The sequence below is a fragment of the Nyctereutes procyonoides genome, unplaced genomic scaffold, assembly GCF_905146905.1.
Source record: "Nyctereutes procyonoides isolate TBG_1078 unplaced genomic scaffold, NYPRO_anot_genome, whole genome shotgun sequence".
NCBI classification, from domain to species: Eukaryota; Metazoa; Chordata; class Mammalia; order Carnivora; family Canidae; genus Nyctereutes; species Nyctereutes procyonoides.
Window position 1 is genome coordinate 15,422,227 of NW_026575034.1, and position 20,267 is coordinate 15,442,493.

Consider the following 20,267-nt stretch of genomic DNA (forward strand, 5'->3'; position numbering starts at 1 on the left):
CACTTTCTCTCTCTCTCTCTCTCTCAAATAAATAAATAAAATCTTAAAAAACATATTAGCAAACAGAACAGAAAAGCATATTAAAATAATAAGACATCATGTCCAAATGGTATTCATTTCAGCAATATAAGGATGGTTCAATATCAGTGAATTTATTATGTAATTCATGGTATTATTTAATCATATGAGAAAAAATCATACAATCATCTCAAAGACTACTGAAGTGACATTTGATAAAATTCAACATCCATTCATGATTTAAAACACTTTCAATAAAATAGGATTTGATGGCAATTTCCTTAGAGGATTTAAATTTATCTTGGTCAACCCAGAAGCCAGTATTATGCTTAAATGGGAAAACATTCTCTTTAATGAGATGCATTCTCATTAAGGCTAGGCATTTCATATGGAAACCATTCTTACTACTTTTATTTAATATTGTTCTGGAAATTCTAGAAACCAAACAAACTGAGGTAACAAAATAAATTAGAGGTATACATCTTTTAAACAGGAGGTAAAATTATCATTATTTATGGACATTATGATTGCATATTTGGGGAGGGCCCTGGAGAAGACATTGGAAAACTTTTACAAACAAGGAGAATCCAGCAAAATGGATGAGTACAAAAATACTATACAGAAATCAATACATTTCAGTACACAAACAACAGTAGGAAGATGGAGCAAAATATTTTATTTACAATAGCAATAAAAACTAATACATTGCAATAAACTTAATAAATACACAAGACCTGTAAGATGTAAAAGTTTAAGACATTCTGGACGGGGAGGTGCACAAAAAAGACAGCAAATGGGAAGGCAATTCATATCATAGGGTCGTAGATTCTTGCTAAGTTAGTTTGTAAACTGAATCCCATAAAAGCAGGCATAGGATTTTTTTGGTACACAAACAAGCGAATGCTAAATTCATATAGAATACCAAAAAAGCAAAAAGAGCCAGGGAATTTTTTAAAAAGAGGAGCAATCACGGAATGCCCTTCCTACCTGATGGTACATACATACATTTAGAAAGGTATATAAATATATAGAGTAAAATAATTAAAACAGTGTAGTACTGATATATAACAGACAACTCAACAGAATATTATGGGTGGTATGGAAATCAGTCCAAGTGCAGGAATTTGATACATGACAAAGATGTCATCTCATAAGAGTGGAGAAGATGCATTAGTCATTAAATTATTTTAGAATAACCAAGGAGACAGCTTAAAACAAAAACAAAAATGGGACTGGATCCATACTTCACATTTTACTTTGGATAGTTTCTTGATATAAATATTTCAACGTAAAAAAGTTTAAAACAAACAAATAAGACTAAGAGAAACTGTAAGAAAATGCTTCTATATACTTGGAAGTAGCTCTTTCTGAACTATGATATAGTTCCTAAGCCTAAGGAGCCATAAAATGAAAAATTGCTTATAATTACTAAATACAAATAAAAATTTTATAGGACAAAACCCATCATAAGCAAAGTTAAACACAAGCCAGAGCTGGAAAAAAATATTTGTCATTCCTATCACAGAAACGAGCTAAATTTCCCTTTTAATAGAGTCCCTTCATATCATTAAGAAAAATACCAACATTTCCACAGAAAACAACAACAAAAGGTGGGTAACACAATGGTTAGTGCAAGTGTGGAAACACTGTCTTCATATTTGGCTAAACCAGCACCACTTTGACAGAGGATGATTTGTCAGGATCTATCAAAATTTCTGATTCACAGATCTTTGTTCCAGCATTTCCACTTCTAGTACGTCCACACATGCCAAATGGCCTAAGTTCTCAGTTTGTTATTGTAACATTGTTTGCAATAGTAAGAGATCAGAAATGAACTTTCCATCATAGGGGACTGGCTACCCAAATCCACATCCACACAACAGAATACAGTGCAGCTATAAAACATAAAGCTCTTTATGTGCTAATATGCAATGATGTCCAAAAAAATGAAAAGTATAATAAGAAGTATGTAGAATTTGCTAGCAAACTACCTTAATGAAAAGAGAGAGAGAGAGAAATGATATAATACGTACATTTGCTCTTATATGTATGACTTCTGTCTGCGAGAATGCCTAAGAAGCTGATGATCACATCTGTCATCAGCGATATGACCTGGATGGCTCAGGGACAGGGAAGGGACCTAAGACTATTTATTTTGTGCATTCTGTACCCTTTTATTTTAAACCACATGAATGTACTGTCTATCAAAGAATGCACAACAGATTAAAGTTTACAATGTGGTTTAAAGGGTGTACTTAAACTCTGAGCATGTCTGTGCTTATCCTGAGCTTGACTGAAAAAAAAGTCTCTTGTTAAACCTATGTAGCTTTCTGATGAAGGCACCAAAGAAGGAAAAGAATTTTTTACTTGAAAACTAATGGTCTAAAGTAAAAGGTAAGGAAGAAAAAAGCTAACAAAATAAATAAAAATAAAGTTGCTCAAGAACAGAGATAGGGGCAGCTGGGTGACTCAGTGGGGTAAATGTCTGACTTTGGCTCATGTCATGATCTCAGGATTCTGGGATCCAGCCTCCACATTGCATCATTGGGCTCCATGCTCAGCGGGGAATCTGCTTGAGATTGTCTTCCTCTGCCCCTCCCCCTGCGCGTGCACACTGTCTCAAATAAATAAATACAATATTTACCAAAAAAATAAGGATAGGAGAATCACAGTTTGTTTAAAGCCATAAAATGAGTGTCAACAACAAAATAAATCATGTGAGTGTTTGACTAAACTGTCTCTAAGGATTTTTGTGGATTTCTTGGGCTTTGATTGGTGAGTGGGCTGTGATATGCAGAGTTGTGTAATGGGTCGTGGGGGGTTTTGTGTGGGCGGGGTGGAGGGGAATGTGGCCTAGGCGGGGGGGTGTGGTTGGATGGCACATATGTTTTGTTATAAATTTCTAGCTGTGGTATTTAATAGTATTTTTAGCCGTAGTTTTAGGGAGGGGTTCCTATGTTATTGGGGAGTTTATTACTGGGTAAGTTGTTTTTACTTGCGGTTTTGTGGGTTAGCTGGGGAGTTGTCTAGGTTATATGTGCATTGTGGGTTCTTGTTTGTTAGGGGGAGGTATTAATAGGTGTATGGGGAAGGGTCGTTAATTGTGTTTGAATGACAGGTGGAGGGGGTGTGTTTTAGGCGGTAAGGGAATAGATAGACGGGTATGGCTTTCGGGTGAATATGTGGCTGCGGGTTGTCTTGTTTCATATGTATTCGACAAGGGTGAAGAGTGCTGGATATGGGGTTAGATTCTAGTTGGCGTGGGATTTGTTAGTAGAGGTTTTAGTGGTGTTCGGTATGACTGTTTGCTATTTCCTTTGTTTACGTTCGTGATTAAAAAATAATTCAAAGGAAAGAAAAACCTATATGCATAAAAATGTTCATTCAATATCATATGTAAAATATATTCATATGCATAATTTATATACATATATATCTATACATCAATGAAACAGTTGTTTTCTAAATAAAAAATATTTACTTAATGAAATAATATATCCACTAGATATAATAGTCTACTGCCACCAAATTGCATTTATGTAAACTATGCGCTAATTGTCATAATAGCTGTGGTATACTGATTTTAAAAAATACAATTTTGGGGGTAAAGTTTAGTCAAAGTTACCATACACGGATAATGAGTGGGAAAGTGGTGAGATCATGGTTGATTCTTTGTCTTTTTCAAAACTCTCTATAGCATAATCTCAACTTTTTTTCTTAATTTTTCAAATTCAACTTTTCCTACTTTGGTCAGAATCTAATTTGGGAAGGAGAAAGTGAAAGATGCCTGTTGTGAGTAAGAATGACTAACTGGCCAGCATGAACTGCAGACTTTGGTTAGCAAAGAGCCACTTACTTGCATCTTTGTCTGGAGAAGGAGGAGGGACCCTCTGTCCCAGGCAGGTGCTATGGCGAGGCTGTGCCAGGGCATTGTCCACGGGCTCCCCTTTCCCCTTGGGGGCGCTGAAGAGGTCCTGGAGGTCCTTTCTTTGTTTGGATTCTTGGAGGGAACTCTCACAAGATTTGTCTTTGAGTTTGAGGGAGGAAAAGAGCGAGATTCTTTTCTTTGGAACCCTAGAAGCATCTGGAAAGGTCTCTTGCAAACTCACTTTCTCAAGGAGTGCGGGCACATCATCTATCTTGTGGCAGGGCGGGGACATGAGTGCAGGAAACACCTTGGACGGTCGGGTGGGCAAGCTGTGGGTGCGGTGGACGGGGTCAGGAGGGCTAGGGTATGAGGGCTGGGCAGCCTTGGCAGGTGAGGAGCCCAGGGAGAAGAAGGCCGAGGCCCTGCTCGCCGAGTCCTTCCCTGGGGACTGCTGGTTGCAGTCTTTATTGGAGCTGGTTTTGCGAAGGCTGAATGAGCGAGTGCAAGCATGCGGCTGGCTGGGCTGGCTGGCGGGCAAGGCCTTGCTTTCCGGCCTGGCCAAGGCCTTCCTCCCACCTTCCGAGGTGGGGAGGAGGGGCTCCAGGGACCTCCGGATGGCATTCGCTATGAGCCGAAGTGGGGACTTGGGTGGAGCCCGTTCGGCTGGGATCCCCATCTTCTCCTGAGCCTTTCCCAGGGCTGGCGGGGTCTCTCTGGCTGTCTGGGGAGGCAGCAAGGGCCTCATCAGTTTCAGCACGTGGCCTCCTCTACCCTTGTCAGCGCTCTTCTCTGCATTTGGTGCCCTGGCTTCCGGGCTCACACTCTCGGGGATGGAGTTGTCCCAGTCCAGCAGCTTTGTCTTCTGCTCCGGAGTGAGGACTAACTTCCTCAAGCCCAGCTTCTTCCCCTCTGTCAGCTCTGACCCATCCTCTGCTGCCTCTCTGGGTCCCATGTTCTTTTCTCCTGAGTCCTCTTCAGCCCTGGAAGGTAGCTCTTGGTCTGGCAAGCACCTGTCCTGCCCTCCAGGGGGGTATGGGTCTTTGTGGAGGCTTCTGGTGTCCCCAAGAGGGGCCTCTGCTTCCGGACACCCATCAGAAGCCATCTCGGCAGGGCTGGGGGGCTGGGGGCTGGTGGGGCCATCTTCACCAGGCCTCACCACGCAGTACTCTGCCCGCCCCAGCACTTGGTTGTGAGGCAGATACAGAGGCATGTCCTTGGGGACCCCTTTGGCTCTGGCGCGCCTCAGAAAGATTGGAGTGGAAAGGCCGGAGTGACCTCTTGAGACCCGTGAGGGCAGGTGGTCAGCCGTCTCCTAGAGAGGATGGGCAAAATGAATGGATATTTAGGAATTCCCAGCATTTATTTATATGGGGAGGCAGATCTCAGCCCATGGCCCCCCTCCCTTCCTCTCTTCAGATCGCTGGTACCCAAAGTCTAAAAGAATTCTGGCTAGGATGATTTCAAAGGGCTGCTCTGCCTTCTAAGTGGATGCCCTGGGACCTGCTGGGATCTGCCTGGAGTCCCTGTATCAGCTCTGAATGAAGGCTTTGCTGGGTGCTGGATTAGGTGGGCAGGAAGCCAGAATGGAAGGCGAAGGCATGGACAAGTTCCTGGGCCAGCCAGGCACACTGGCCTGGCCCCTGTGAGTGGCCGGATGTGTAGAGGAGGACAGATGCCCCATGGCTTAGCATGGCCCCTGCTAAGGGGTACGTTCCACCCATAGGTATGTTCCTCCAACAAGCAAGAGACCAAGGCTTCTTCCTTGGAGATTATTAGGAGAGACAGTTACCCTGTTGGGCTGGAGCTTGGTGGCCAGAAGGATGCCTTTAGGACTTTCCAATGACCCATCTCAACCTGACTCATGCCTTGCACCACTGAGAAAGTAGCCATTTGTAGCATGCAGGAACTTGGCCCTTGGCAAAGGAAGAACATAGGGAAATTCTAGAAGGGCCGTGCCCTGCCAAGAGCTCTGTGCCTGAGGGGCAGGTCATAGGGCAGGAGAAAGAGCACGTAGCTTTTTTTGTTCTTGTGCACCCTACTTCCCAGAGCCTGGACCAAGGTAACAGAGGCTTGGTAAACTCATACTGAAGGGTAAATTCCAAACCTGAGTGTTTCAGTGATGCCATTTTCTGTTCAAGGGGGATGTGCTTCCAAGAGCCTCGACTGCTACCAAAGGCAGCCTCAGCCCGTGTCTGCTTCCCTCAGCTGTGGGCAACCCGAGGTCCTCTGTCAGGCCCTCAAGGACAGAGCATACATCCTAGCATGTCTGCATGCCAGAGTCCTGCCCAGAGTCTGTGCCCCACAAAGTCTGCTGACCAACGGCTGTGCCCCAGGCCTGGCTGAGAAGGAACAGCATGGATGAGCTTTCATGAAAGGGACAAGTGAAGAAGGCCTGGGTGGGCTCTTGACATAGCATCTTGTGGCCCTGGCTTTGCACCTGGGTGACCTAAGAAGTGCTAAAGCTCCAGAGTTAAGTGTGGGAGTGGGTGGAGCAGGAGCAGATCACCTTCCTCACAGCTGCACAGGGTCCCAAAGTGCATTTACCTGAGGTAGGGAGAAGCCATCCGGAGAGTTCCCCGGGGGAGTGGCTGAAGAAAAAGATGGCAGGGAAGATGAGGGGGAAGACAGTGAGGAAGAAGAAAGAGGGGCCTCTGAAGGTTCCTTTGAAGGTGACAGAGTTCTTTCGTTGTTCACTGGCGTCGAATCTACCAAGGAAAGAACATACTCTCCGTTACAGCGCTGTTATTACCTTATATTGTATGAAAAGAGGCGTAAAGGGAAGCTCCAACTCGATAAATGGAGTCAGAGGGAGGATGGGGTTGGAGACTGACTCAGAGGCCCTGGTGCCCAGAGTTTGACTTTAGGAGAAACAGGTGCAGGAGCGGCGGCCTCCTGTGGGGGGGGGGGGGGGGATGGAGGCCCTAGGATGAGAAGTCTAAAGAACCACTGCCCTTCCCACTTTGTGAGGATGTTCCCAAGAGGTGAAACAGGGAGTCTCCAGGGTGTCTCTTGGAAATGAACGAAGTTTCCCCTAAAGCCATTGTGGTTGGGGTCTGGGCTGTGTTAAGTCACTTAGTCAATAAACCACCTGAGGCCTGGACTTCCCCGAGACGCTGGACTGTTAGCTGAGCGTGGGCGTGGGCAGGGGAGCCAGTCACCGCTAATGACGCTAATGACTCAGGCTCCTCCCTCTCACATGGGCACCGAGGGGCTCTCAGATGGTTAGTTTGAGATCTTAAAAGAACACTAGCCGGGGAGGTTATAATGAGCATCAAATCATTGGAAGCATATGGAGTGGGGTTCGTGCCAAGCTCCTGTTGGTCAGGGAGCAAGCGAGATGCAGCGTGTGTGCGCGCAGAGCCCGGCGAGGGAGGGCTGTGTGGCGGGGCCCTGAGAACGGGCCTAGTTCTGAATCTGGGAGCCGGAGTCGATTCGTCTGGTAACCACAGGACTGTGGCAGTTGTAGCCCGTGAGATCAAGCTCCCTCTCAGGAGTGCACACACGCATGTGCCCGCACGCCTTCTAAGCAACCTTAAATCTGAAATCTCAAGAGCTTTGCTTCTGCAGTGGCCATCCCAGCGCGGCCACACTCCGTTTCTGGGTTGTCCACTTGGTGTCTGACCCGTCGGCCCAGCTCGTTCTCCTGCGAGCCCTCCCAGCAAACGAGGCTCTCCCCCAGTCACCTCCCAGGACCAATGTCCCTCTACCCACTCCCGTCAGGCTCCCTGCTGGCGGCCGCTCAGCTGACCCATTCCGATTGCCCTCCGAGGTGTGGCCTTCAGACGTTATTACCTCACTTCCTAACTCGATCCAATCCCCTGGCCTCGGTTTCCCCTAAAGCTTTGGGTGAGAGGCGCTGCTCCTCTGGAACCCATACAGGCCAGGCCAAACCCATGCCCTAAAAAAGAGTTCCTTCAAGACCCATTTGCATGCACAGGTGGGGGGTCCTCAAGGTTCAGTCCTGCTTTCCTCGTACACACATGCAAGTGTGTCAGAGCACGTATGCCAGTCCCAGGCTCTGAAAACACGGCCACCACACGCACATGTTCAGCAGGCTTGCAAAGCGACGCCCTCCAGAATGCTTCTGGGGGAAAAGAGGACTCCGGGGCAGGGATCCGAGGGTGGCAGGGAGGAGCTGCTGGGAGAAGGCCCCGGGCTGCCAGGAGCCGCTGCGGGGGAGGCGGCTGGCCGGCTTGTCACCCAAAGCCCCATTGCAGCCCACAATTAGATGGTTCGAGCCTAAAAAGGCAAATGCTGTGAGTCAGTTGTTGCCTTGCTTCCTGTCCTCGGCTTGCCAAATTCCTGCCAGATTCCTCCTCCCCCTCTTCCTTGCCCCCTCATTCTCTTCCCTCTGCTACCTCCCGAAGCAAGCTCCTCGGCTCCTCTCAGAGTCCCCTCCGCTCAACAGACTCCTTTGTTCTCCCGAGAGCTCTCCAGAACCTTCTGACACAGAGCCAGGGACACCTTGGGAACCACACCTGACAGGAAAGCCTTGGGGTTCACAAGGGCATGACCCAGGGGCTCTCCCTCTCTCCTTTCCCTAATCCCTGCCCCCCCAACCCCCACCCCTGCCGCCGCCACCAGTGAGGCCTCTCTGCACACATGTTCCTCATGCACAGACTTGAGGACAACCCGGGCAAAGCTTGAGGGGACGCCGGCCAGCCAAGCTGTCACCGGGAGGGGAAGGCCAGAGCTAAGCCGCCAGGTGACAAGATCTCACCCGCCTGAGGTGGCCGACGTCTTTGGGTTCCCTCAGAGGATAGCAAAGGTACCTCACGTCCTTCCCGCCCAGCGGCCTGGCACTTTCCACACGTGAAAACTGGGATGTCTAGCTTTGCTTCACGGGGCGGCTAAAGGAATAAAATGGAATAAAAGGGGTGCCCGGTGGAGAATGCAAAGTAAATGCCGCATGCCAGCTAAATATTAGCTCTAACCCCGCTCTTCCTCCCACGCACACAAGTTGTGGCCCATAAAGACACTGCTCAACTGTTGACCTGTTCCAGAGGGGGCTGCATACGGCTCCCCTGGCCAGGATTTCTCTAACTTGCAGGCCCAGGGATTCCTCATTCATCAACTCAGATCCTCCTCTGCAGGTTCTCTCTTGTCTTCCTTGAGCGCCTGGCATGGTCCAGCCGGGCTGCCGGGCCCTCTGCAGGGGCCCTGGTCCTGGTCCCGGCATGCAAAGGGCCTGATGAGCAGAGCGGCCCAGGTTACAGCCCCCCAGCCTCCTTTGGCTCAGCTGCCTCTTCTCTGGCCTCTGGCAGTGACCTTTCCTCTTGGTTCTAGAGGTCACCGTGGTGACTCTGGTCGGGGGGGGGGGGGGGGTGTGATGAGGGCACTCACGCAGCTCCCCCTGTCTTCCCACCTGGCACAGGGGCCAGAACCGGCCTTGACTGAGCAGGGAATGGACAGAGGGGATGGTGCCCTGGGTTCTGTCCCCTACAACAGGACCAGTGTTGCCTACCGGGGTTTCCTCTTGGGCAAAATGAAGATGACCAAAAAGATGGCTGTGAGGATTTTTGTGACTGGGATTCCAGGGTGCAGCTTCCCAGAACTGGGAGTTTAGGCGATGCTCAAATCTCCCAAAGTCTCAGAGCACCCTCTAGGGGCAGCAGCCTGCACAGGCTGACCCCAGGGGCTCCATTTGTTGCTGCACTTGGTTCATGTGTTCATTTGTTCACTTATTTACTCGTTCACTCAGCAAGCAATGACTGGACGCCTCCTCTGGGCCAGGTCCATAGAAGTGACCCCAACTTAAGGCCTTCCCTCAAACCAGCTTTTATATAGACTTGAGGACCAACAGCTGGGATAACCACACTCGCCAAGGTCTTCAGGTCCATCCCGAAACCCTGCTGCCCAGTTAGCAGTCCTCTGTCTCTGTCTCTGCTGCCCCCCTCCGGCAGCCCCTAACCTGCTAGGAGCCCCCCACCCATCAGACTCGCTGCTTGCACCCCAGCCTCGGAACTTCTAGAGGGCAAGGCAAAGCCCCTTGCACTCCTGGCGCTCAGTGAAGTCAGCTGGAAGCCCTGGTGGAATTTGTACCCAAATGGGCTCCCCATCTCGTAGAAGCAGAATTTCTGTGATCTGGGGAGGGGCTGGGGGAGAGGAGAAATAAAGTGACCCAGGCCTTCAGTAAACATTAACTCCCTTTTCTCATCGCCTTCACTGGCTGGGACTGCAAGATGATTCCAGAGTCGTTGCAGGGTGCCCCAGGTGAAGTGGCCTGCTGGTGTCCATCTGTGGTCCAGCCCCAGAGGCACCCATTACCCCAGCCTCACCCAAGGAAGGGGGAGCCCCAAGTCTGAGGGTTGCTGGGAGAATGACTCATGGGCCAGGAGTCGGTGTTGACTCAGAGGGAAGGAACCAGCTAACTAGCACTCTGTTCCAACTTCAACAATGGCTCTTTTTAGAAACTCTTGTCTAACCCAAGGCTTTCCTGGGTTCACCTCTCCCAGAACAAAGCCCAGAGAGCGCAGGGGCCGGGGGAGGCAGAATGTGGACTTGGAGATGGATTAAGAGTCCCTGCCCCTCTCTCAGGGCCGGGGAGGGGACGCCTGCCCTGTAGTGGGGTCAGCACCGAGAATGAGACTGTGGTCCGCCCGGGATGCTGTGCATCTGTGTGCGTGGTTCCTGCACCCCCTCGTGGGGGCCGGATGCCTTGGCGTCCGCTGTAGGGATGGGTGATGAGTGGGAGTGGGTGCAGCTTCCTTCTTGGCTTTGCCCGTGATTGCAGGAGGTCGTTTGGCTGATGCCCCCAGGCCAACCCCAGTGCACAGAATGAAAACACAGAGAGGCTCTGGGTCTCAGTTTCCTCCTCTGTGTCTCAAAAAGCTTGGAGCCAGTGATTGCTAAGGCCCCTTCCGGGTGCAACTGTGGTGATTCCAGACTGGGGAGCTGAAGGAGAGAGAAAGGTCCCAAATCCTTGGAAAATGCTTCCTCTTTCCTTGCCCCTCACATCCAGGGGGCCAGGTCAGAGAGGACATGCATGGAATGAGAACAGCTGCCCCTGAGAATTGACCAGAGGACACTGCCCACGCCCCTCCCTGCCCACTCCCAGAGAGCTCGTGACTCACTTGACTGGAATGTTCTCCTCCAGCTCTGGTATTTGCTGGGAATTGGAGACTGGAAGCTACTGGCCCGTTGCAGAGCTGGGGTGGAAAAAAAGAAACGGGCAGGGGAGATGGGGAGGGAGGAAGAGTCTGTTAAACTTACAGAATAAACATGGGGTTTTCTTCTCTGGCAGTTTATAGACTAATAATAATAATTGACCGGGGCAGCCCGGGTGGCTCAGCGGTTTAGTGCCACCTTTGGCCCAGGGCCTGATCCTGGAGACCCCTGATTGAGTCCCACGTCGGGCTCCCTGCATGGACCCTGCTTCTCCCTCTGCCTGTGTCTCTGCCTCTTTCTCTGAGTGTGTCTCTCATGAATAAATAAATAAAAGTCTTTAAAAATAAAAAAAGAATAATTGACCAAGCCCCCTCCTTTCCCAGACTGCATCTTCAGGTCCCTACGACGCACACCTCCAGTTTTTCATTCGCTCATTCATTGAATATGTATTGAGACTCTGCTTGGGACAGGTACTGCCATCATGCAGGAAATCCTTCGAATTACGAGCCATCATTCTAACTCGTCCATAATTAACGTAATGTGTGTGCACACATACACACACACACACGCATTCGGGCACACCCGTTTGCTCGTTTTTAGCAGAGCAATTCTTCAAAGCAGGTCTGACATCAATGTCCCATATATGTAGTAGATAAACCTGAGCTGTTCTCATTGAAGCCTAGAAGCTGCAGAAAGTTCTACCTCCCCATCCCCCCACAGAGCCTCCCAAACCCTTCAGGAACCAGGATTCTGTGGACTGTGTACTGAACACCCTCCACCCAGTGGGTCTTGAGAATTAGCTGAGCAAGATGAACATCACATGCAAAAGAAGGTGGTCTCTGCCATTTAGGGTGTGAGAGATGCTACTGCACCGCATCCCCACACTGGGCCCTCAGATATGGCCTCAGGCTCTGCGTCCCTGTGGTGGTTCCTTCATACCCAGGATGAAGAATGGGGCACCACACGCACACCTGAATGCACATACAGGTGGGACTAGGGGGCGTGGAAGGAAAGAAGGCCCCAGGAGTCACGTGGGTGTGGGAGAATGGGGTAGGGGAGGTCTGAAGCCAAGGCCCAGCCCTCTCTTTCGGTAGGAAGGCCTGGAATCCACACCGTGCCAGTGCTTAGAAGTGGGCATCAGCTCTCATCAGCCAGGCTGTGGGGTACAGGTGGCAGCCTCTTCTAGGGGCTTCTCTTCCTTGGGACAAGATCATCCAGCTCCTTAGATCCTCAACTCTCCTCCTTCCCCTATTGCACCTGGAGAGATGCGAACCCGTTCTAGCTGGAGGGTTCCCTGTCCCAAAGGTCTGCTGTCATCTCAAGTCCATGGGTTTGAGGGGGAGCCTGTGCAGATGGCTGGGGGCACAGCCTCCTCATCTCCCACCCCCCCAGCTTAGGCCTGTTCCTCCCTCAGGCACAGGGCGGGGTCTGCAGCAGGGGCAAGCAGGCCTCCAGGGCAGATACCTCCTGCTGACCAACACTATCCTTTCCAACAGCTGCTAGAGAATTTTCCCCACAAACCTAGAAGACTGCTTAAAGCCTTATTGCTCCTCCTCAGCCTTTTCTCTTTGTGGAGTAGAACTTATTAAAAATGGCTAAAATTCATAAGCAATTTTCCATCCCTGGTGTTTATAGGACACACATGCACACATTTTTACCACAATAGGAACAACAGGGTGGGTAGCAATGATTTGATCCAGTCATTTTGAGCAGCATCTAGCAAGCCTGGCTCCCTTCCTTTCGGCTTATATTTTATTTATATTTATTTTAAGGGAGCACTTTTGGAGATCTTAGTGCATGACTTGCTACAAAAGGAATAAGGGGTAAGTATTTTACCATATGGTGCTAATGATACCATTTAATTGTTACAAACTAGCAGTATTCTCCAGAGGGCACTGGACCATCCAGTTGTCAAATTATTGCCAGAGAAAAAAAGGAAAAATACCGATTTTTCTAAATCAGATTACTATGGGGCAGTCTACACTCCATACCCCCAGCTCTAACTGGTTTATGCCTTAAAACCCAACACAGTTGATTGACTCATTTAATTATTTAGGTGTGCATTTTATAACACACTTATCCAGACAGGCCCTCTTAGAAGCCCCTTTTCTGTGATTCCTCAAAGTGTGAGATGTGGCCCTCCTGCATGGAAGCAATTAGGGTGCTTCCAAGAAATGCAGATACTTGGCTCCATGCTAGACCCACTGAATCTGAATCTCTGCAGGTAGGAACCTGGGCAGCTTCCTTTTAAACAAGATTTTAAAGAACCACTGATCTAGGAGTTTTAGGGGAGCATTACTGAGCTCTTTCTACTGAGCCTCAATAGCACAGAGCTTAAATTCTATTTCAGGCCATCATCTTGGGCATGCTCTATGCTAAAGAACTTTGAGGATACAGTAGATACCTAGATGAGCCAAGCAAAGTAGTCCCAGAAGTCCTTCCCTAAATTGTGGTAAAATATTATGTAACATGAACGTGACCATCTTAACCATTTTAAAGAGTCCAGCTCAGGGCAGCCCTGGTGGCTCAGCGGTTTAGCGCCGCCTTCAGTCCAGGGAATGATCCTGGAGACCCAAGGTCAAGTCCCACGTCGGGCTCCCTGCATGGAGCCTGCTTCTCCCTCTGCCTGTGTCTCTGCCTCTCTCTCTCTCTCTCTCTCATGAATAAATAAATAAAATCTTAAAAAAAAAAGAGTCCAGCTCAGTGGTATTAAGTACATTCCTACTGTTGTACAGCCATCACCACCATCCACCTCCAGAACTTCTTCTTCATCCCAAACTGAAACTCTGTACCCATGAATCAGTAATTCCCCACACTCCTACCACCACCCCCGTCATCACATTCAACTTTCTCTTTCTATAAATTTGACTATTCTTGGTACTGCAGAGACATGGCATCATGTCCTATCTGTTCCTTTGTGTCTGGCTTACTTTACAAAGCATAATGACTTCAAGGCTCATCCATATTGTAGCATGTGTCAGAGTTTTCTTCCTTTTTAACACTGAATAACATTCCATTATATGGCACAACTTGTTTATCCATTCACCTGTTGATGAGTTTTGGTCATTTCCCCCTTCGGCAATTGTAAACACCACGGGATGAGCATGGGTGAGCCAACCAGAGGTCTTCAAGCAGTATCCTGGCCTTGCCTGGCATTCCCTCCACTCAGCTCCTAGCCATTTATCCAAGTGAAAGTCGTGATGAATGAAGCTCCATTAACACGCACAACATGATCTCAACCCTACGTGGTCTGGTCAAGTCACGGACTCACCCTACGTAAGACGATGCTTAGAGGGTACCAGAGCTTTTAACCGTAAACGCAGTCTGTCTAGCAACGATCAAACACGTGACACATGGACATGAAATCAATAAAAGATTGCTTGAAAGTCACACAGTTTATCTACTTCTCTGTCTACTCTGTATTTTATCCTGTTATTAAACTGGAGTGTCAGGGGGATGCCTGGGGGGCTCAGCGGTTGAGCATCTGCCTTCGGCTCAGGGCGTGATCCTGAGTCCTGGATCGAATCCCACGTCAGGCTCCCTGCATGGAGCCTGCTTCTCCCTCTGCCTGGGTCTCTGCCTCTCTCTGTGTGTCTCTCATGAATAAATAAATAAAATCTTAAAAAAAAATAAGCCGGAATGTCAGAAACCAAAAACTTTATTTGGCCACACTGCCTTGTGTTGACCCAGCCCTATCCCCCCAGAAGAACTGCAATTGCTGAGTCACATTTTATTGCCATGCCCTCACTTGCCACCCAGGGATGCTGCACCGGACAGCCTTGCTCAAGATACGAACTCGTGCATCCCTCAGGGCCATCTATTGGACACGAGCTGGACAATTCCTACAGCGTGAAGCACTAGGAAAAGTGACACCAGCTCTGAAACTTGCCCCAAACCAATATGTTGTTTTTCTCATGAACAATGAGGATAATAATTGTGCTTCCTTTTGAATGCCGACTGCCAGAAAACTTGGGATCAAATTTATGATCCCACTAGAGCAATTGTTTGGGATATCCCAGTCTGCCTCTCTCTGGGGTCTCTACCTCCTAAACTGGTTTTGTTAACCTTGATCTTGAGAATTTAAACTTTTACAGATAAGACACACAGAATTTTGTCTTTCTTGTAAATTGCCTAAAATCCCCTGGCAATCGAGGAGGGAAGAGAAATGGAGGGAAGGGATGAAAGGCAGGCAGGCTTCGCATCTATACACGAGGGGGCTGGAGCCGAGGGAGACGGAGGCAGGCTGCCCCCAGCTGGGCACAGTGCAGTGTCCCCTTGGCCGCCTATGCTGAGTATTTCTGGAGGCCACCACAATGGCATTTAGCAAATACATTCTAATGACAATTGTCCTTTTTTAAAAAGGCTCACAGGGAAGGGTAAATCCAGAGTTTCCTGGAGGCGGGCCCCAGCCCTGGTTTTCCAGCGAAGCCTACCCTTGTGAGATTGCTTCTAGATTCGGGTGGAACTTCTGCTCTCGGCCACCAGAGGGATGTGCAGGACAAGCCTAGCACGGGCCATCCCGGGGGCAGCCAAGGCTGCTGGTACTGCAGGTGGCAACTTTCTGTTCGCCGATATCCCACCCAGAGGTCACAAGCTGCTGTTGACCGAATCAAAACATTCAACTGAAGGCCGCCTTTATTAAAAATCAGCTGCTCTGCTAGAGACGCCTGCCTTCTAGGGGGTGGAGGCACTGGGCCCCGGCCACTCGGCTCACTAGCTGTGGGACCTCTGCTTGCTCACCAATAAAAGGCTGAGTTGCCTTACCCCCCGGGGCCGTCCTGAGGATGAAACGGGGCCACGAATGGGAAAACCCTCAGCCGTCACACGTGCTTAGTCAAAGTGTCTTTATTACTGGGTAGGTAAAGCTTCAGGGCAGTCCACATGCCCCAAGCTCCCTGTGCTGCTCCCGGGTGGCCCCGGGGGGACTGTGCTGCCCACACAGCTAAGCCACATCCTTCCCTAGTGGGCCATGGAATGCCCAACGGGCCCCTAAGGACCTGTTCAAAGAGGAGACTGCTCAGGCAAGAGGGTCCTTATCTCTGGATAGGCCCCCTTATCTCTGCAGCCTGGGACACGCAGCCATCAGGCCCCTCTGCCGCATACCCACTTGAGATTCCAAAGCTTCTCACGGAGAAGGAGGCTGGGCCTGGGTGCAGGGCCCTCACCCCCCTAATGCCCCAGCCCCACTGCCTCTGAGCCTGAGGGCTGGACCCGTCACCCGATCCTCCACCAGGAAAAACTGGCCATGGAGAGTCTCTGGATCCAGCACGTCCCTCCCCATGTCCCAGGATCCAGCAAGCCTGTCTCCCACGGGGGCAAACTCTCTGCTCACCGTGCACGGCGTGGGGCTCCTCGGAGCTCTGGGGAGAGCCTCCCCTGGCCGGGGCCTCCCTCAGGGAGCTGTGCCTAGTGAGGGGCTCCGGGAGGGGCCGGGGTCCTGGCCGCCAGGGTCTCTCTTCACAGGGCCGCGTACTGGAGGCCTTGGTGCCGGGGCAGTCTGGCTCTGCATCAGAGCTGGAAGGAGCAAGGAGAGAGTGGGTGAGTGGGGGACCCCGCAGTTCACCTCCCACACCCATGCTGCGCCCTGCCTGCCGCTGCCGCCAGCAGGCCGTGGCGTTCCAGGGCAAGAGAGTGGTTTAGTCACCCCTGTCCCCAAAGCCCAGCCTCAGGCTTTGTCACATGCTGAACAGTGTCCCCCCACCCCAGATTCATATCAAATCCTAATCCTAGTACCTCATGTTTGCATTCAGAGATAGGTTTTTAAAGAGGTAATTAGGGATCCCTGGGTGGCGCAGCGGTTTGGTGCCTGCCTTTGGCCCAGGGCACGATCCTGGAGACCCGGGATCGAATCCCACATTGGGCTCCCGGTGCATGGAGCCTGCTTCTCCCTCTGCCTATGTCTCTGCCTCTCTCTCTCTCTCTATCTCTCTCTCTCTGTGTGACTATCAAAAATAAATAAAAATTAAAAAAAATAAATAAAGAGGCAATTAAGTTAAAATGAGGTCATTAGGGTGGGCTCTATTCCCATAAGCCTGGTGTCCTTACAAGAAGAGGGATTTGGACAGGCATAGGAGGAATACCCCATGGGGACACGCTGTGCCCAGCCTCCCTCTCCGTGAGAAGCTTTGGAATCTCCAGTGGGTACACAAACAGAACAGATCCTTCTCCCTCGAGGCCCTCAGAAGGAACCAGTCCTGCCCACACTTTGAGCTGGGACTTCTGGCGTCCAGAACCGAGGGAAAGCACATCTCTGTTGTTGAAGCCACCATGGTACTTTCTGGAGCTCGAGCCAGTGAATACAGGCATTGGTCTCTTGCAGGAGAGCAAAGCCCGGCCCGTGTATGCTGACGTGCTTGTAGGGCAGTCGGCCTGCCCACCTTTAGACACCCTTGACCAAGACTGCTCAGCTCTCCGAGGGGAAACGAGCTCATCATTTAGGACTTGCTCCTAAACCTTTAGGCATTGCAGTGGTGCTTGTGGCCTGTGGGAACGGATGGGAGAAAAGAGGAGGCCACGGGGTCGGAGGGGGACTATTGAACCTGGACCTTGGATGACTGGCAGGGATTCAGGTGGCCAAGAAGTGGAGGCGGGGTGTCCGCAGCAGCAGAGACAGCATGCACCGTCCCCAGGGCCTGCGGGAGGTGCAAACCTGTAGGGCTGTGACTTCTGGTGAACATATGGATTTACCCTCGCCCTGTGTATGGAAGTCCAGCGTGCATCCTCCCACTGGGTTGCTGCCCCTTGTCCATCTGTGTGCTCTGGTGGACTCTCTCCACCACGGTGCCCAAGCCCGCCGCTCGCGGCGTCCTAGTGCTCTTCACCGATGAGTCCCAGAGGTGGGCGTGCAATGTGGGTAGACCCATCAGAGGTCTACCTTGAGGTCTTGGGACATGGATGGGGACCAATGGGCGTGGGCTGAGGCCCTCAGCAGCCAAGTGTTCCACACGTGGATAGAGCCTCCCTGCGGGTGGTTGCAGATCAGGCATGCAGAGAGGCAGCAGACAGCGGTTGTCTGAGTTTCTGGCTCCAACTTTGTCTGGAGAGGGGACCCCCTTGGACCTCCCAGTCAGGGGCACTGAAGTATTTGCTTTGTTACTTAAGCTAGAGTTGGGTTTCAGGACACAGCCCTGCCTAACTGAGCCCAGGCTGTGAGACCTTCCTTCTCTGGGCCTTGCTGCTTACCTCAGTGACCACTAGGGCACTCCAAGGCAGAGGCGCTCATGCAGACCTCTGGGTCCAAATCACCTGTGGGACTTGCTAAAATGCTTGTTGCCAGGCCCCCTTCCAGAGTCTGAAGGCTCCAGACCTTACAAACTAGCTGTCTGGGCAGCAGTACCCGTTTTCTCCCTCACATTCTTCCCACACCTACTCCAGCCAGGTTTCTGATCCTCTTGTAGGAAAATCCAGAGGTCGCCTCTCCAGCTCCTCCATTCTTATCTGAGCCAGCACCACACCCTCCTTCTTGAAACGTCTCCTTTCTTCTCTCAGCTTCCACAACCCAGCCTCTTTCGGTTTCTCTCCCTCCTGTGCGTTTTGCCAGCTTGCCCACTGAATGTTCAAATGCCCTGGGGCTCTCATCCATGCCCAGCTCTTCTTTAGCTATGAGAAGATATTCTTTTTTTTTCTTTTTCTTTTTCTTTTTCTTTTTCTTTTTCTTTTTCTTTTTCTTTTTCTTTTCTTTCTTTCTTTCTTTCTTTCTTTCTTTCTTTCTTTCTTTCTTTCTTATGAGAAGATATTCTTACTCCACAGGTGCCTCATTAGCTCCCTTGGCTTTTACAGCCTCTCCGTGCCACTGCCCCCCACCCCCAAATCACTGTCTCTAGACCTGCCTCCAAGAAACTTCTCTGTTCTACGGCTTGCTTGACATCCGCACAAAGACATCTGATAGACATCTCCAACTCCACGTGGCCAAAAGAGAACTCTTGATTTTCTCCACAAACCTGCATCTTCTTCCCTGAAATCTTGTCCTCTTCAAGGCTACTCTGGAAACGACTGCACCTTTCCTGCAGTCACGTGGGTCAAAGTCTGGGAGTCACCGTTGAGCTCTCTCTCACCTCCACGTTCAGTTGATCAGCAAACTCTTTCTTCTCTGCTCCCAATCTTGGCCCAAGTCCCTCATCTCTTACCCATGCCACAGGCTCCCATCGGGCCTCCCTGCCTCCACTCCCACCCACCTCTGTCCCACCCATTTCCATACCGAGGCCTGCTCATCTTTGGAAATCATAAATAAGATATCACTCTCTGACTTAAGAATTATCTAATGGCCTTCAGTTGGACCTAGAATGAAGTCTAAACTCCTTGCCCTTACTTACCCTTGCCCTTGTCTTACTAAGCCTTACTCCTGCCTTCCTTTCTTTTCTTTTCTTTTCTTTTTTAAGATTTTATTTATTTATGAGAGACACAGAGGGAGAGAGGCAGAGACCCAGGCAGAGGGAGAAGCAGGCTCCATGCAGGGAGCCCGACGTGGAACTCGATCCCGAGTCTCCAGGATCACGCCCTGAGCTGAAGGCGGCGCTAAACCGCTGAGCCACCCGGGCTGCCCCTGCCTTCCTTTCTGATATGATATCTTACTCTTCGTCCCCTCACTGTGTGCCAGCCACACCAGAAGACATCAGGCCCACACTTGCCCCAGGGGCCTATGTACTGGTGTTCCACTGCTTGGATGCCACTTCCCTCAGTCTTCACATGGCTGTCCCTTCTTGTTGACAATTCTCAGCTTAAATGTCACCTCCTCACGGAGGCCATGGTAGATTGTTTGCAAAGAACAGTTGCAATCATTCCTCCCCTGGGTCCACACCCTTTTTCAATAGACCTTTGCAGCTCCTCCCATAGTGGTGGAGCCAATTTCCCTACCCCTTGAGTCCGGGCTGGACTTGTGACCATTCAGACATGATAGGAATAGCCAAGACCTCAAGACACTTCGCATGATTGTGCTTTCTCACAGGACCATGTGAATAAGCACGGGCTGCCTGTTGGAGGATGAAAGACCCATGGCCCGGTTGCCTCCTGACAGTCCAGCTGATGGCTAGCCATGTTCTAGAAGCAGGACCCTCCTGGCTCGAACACACACGAGAGTCCACCGAGACCAAAAGAACTGCAGGACTGAGCCTGACTGAAATAGGTGCCCACAGAACTGTGAGTAGAATAAGCGGTGGCTGCCGGAGCGCTCCTGTCCCTCAGCATAACGGTGAGAATGGATAACTGATACAAAGGCCTTTCCTGGCTACCCAGTCGAGAGTAGCTGACTAGTCACCCTCTAGCATAGACTCCTATT

At 50.2% G+C, this 20,267-nt stretch overlaps 1 protein-coding gene across 5 annotated transcripts in view; it reads right to left on the bottom strand.

The window, feature by feature from the left end:
• MICAL2 (microtubule associated monooxygenase, calponin and LIM domain containing 2) overlaps positions 1–20,267 on the bottom strand; it is a 223,669-nt gene that overhangs the window by 54,802 nt on the left and 148,600 nt on the right. For all 5 annotated transcript variants that reach the window (XM_055317601.1, XM_055317599.1, XM_055317600.1 and 2 more), the window contains 4 exons: positions 16,326–16,507; positions 10,960–11,034; positions 6,431–6,591; positions 3,875–5,198 (listed from right to left, as the gene is read on the bottom strand). In XM_055317601.1, coding sequence (XP_055173576.1) covers positions 3,875–5,198; positions 6,431–6,591; positions 10,960–11,034; positions 16,326–16,507 — 1,742 coding nt within the window. The remainder of the gene's footprint in view (positions 1–3,874; positions 5,199–6,430; positions 6,592–10,959; positions 11,035–16,325; positions 16,508–20,267) is intronic.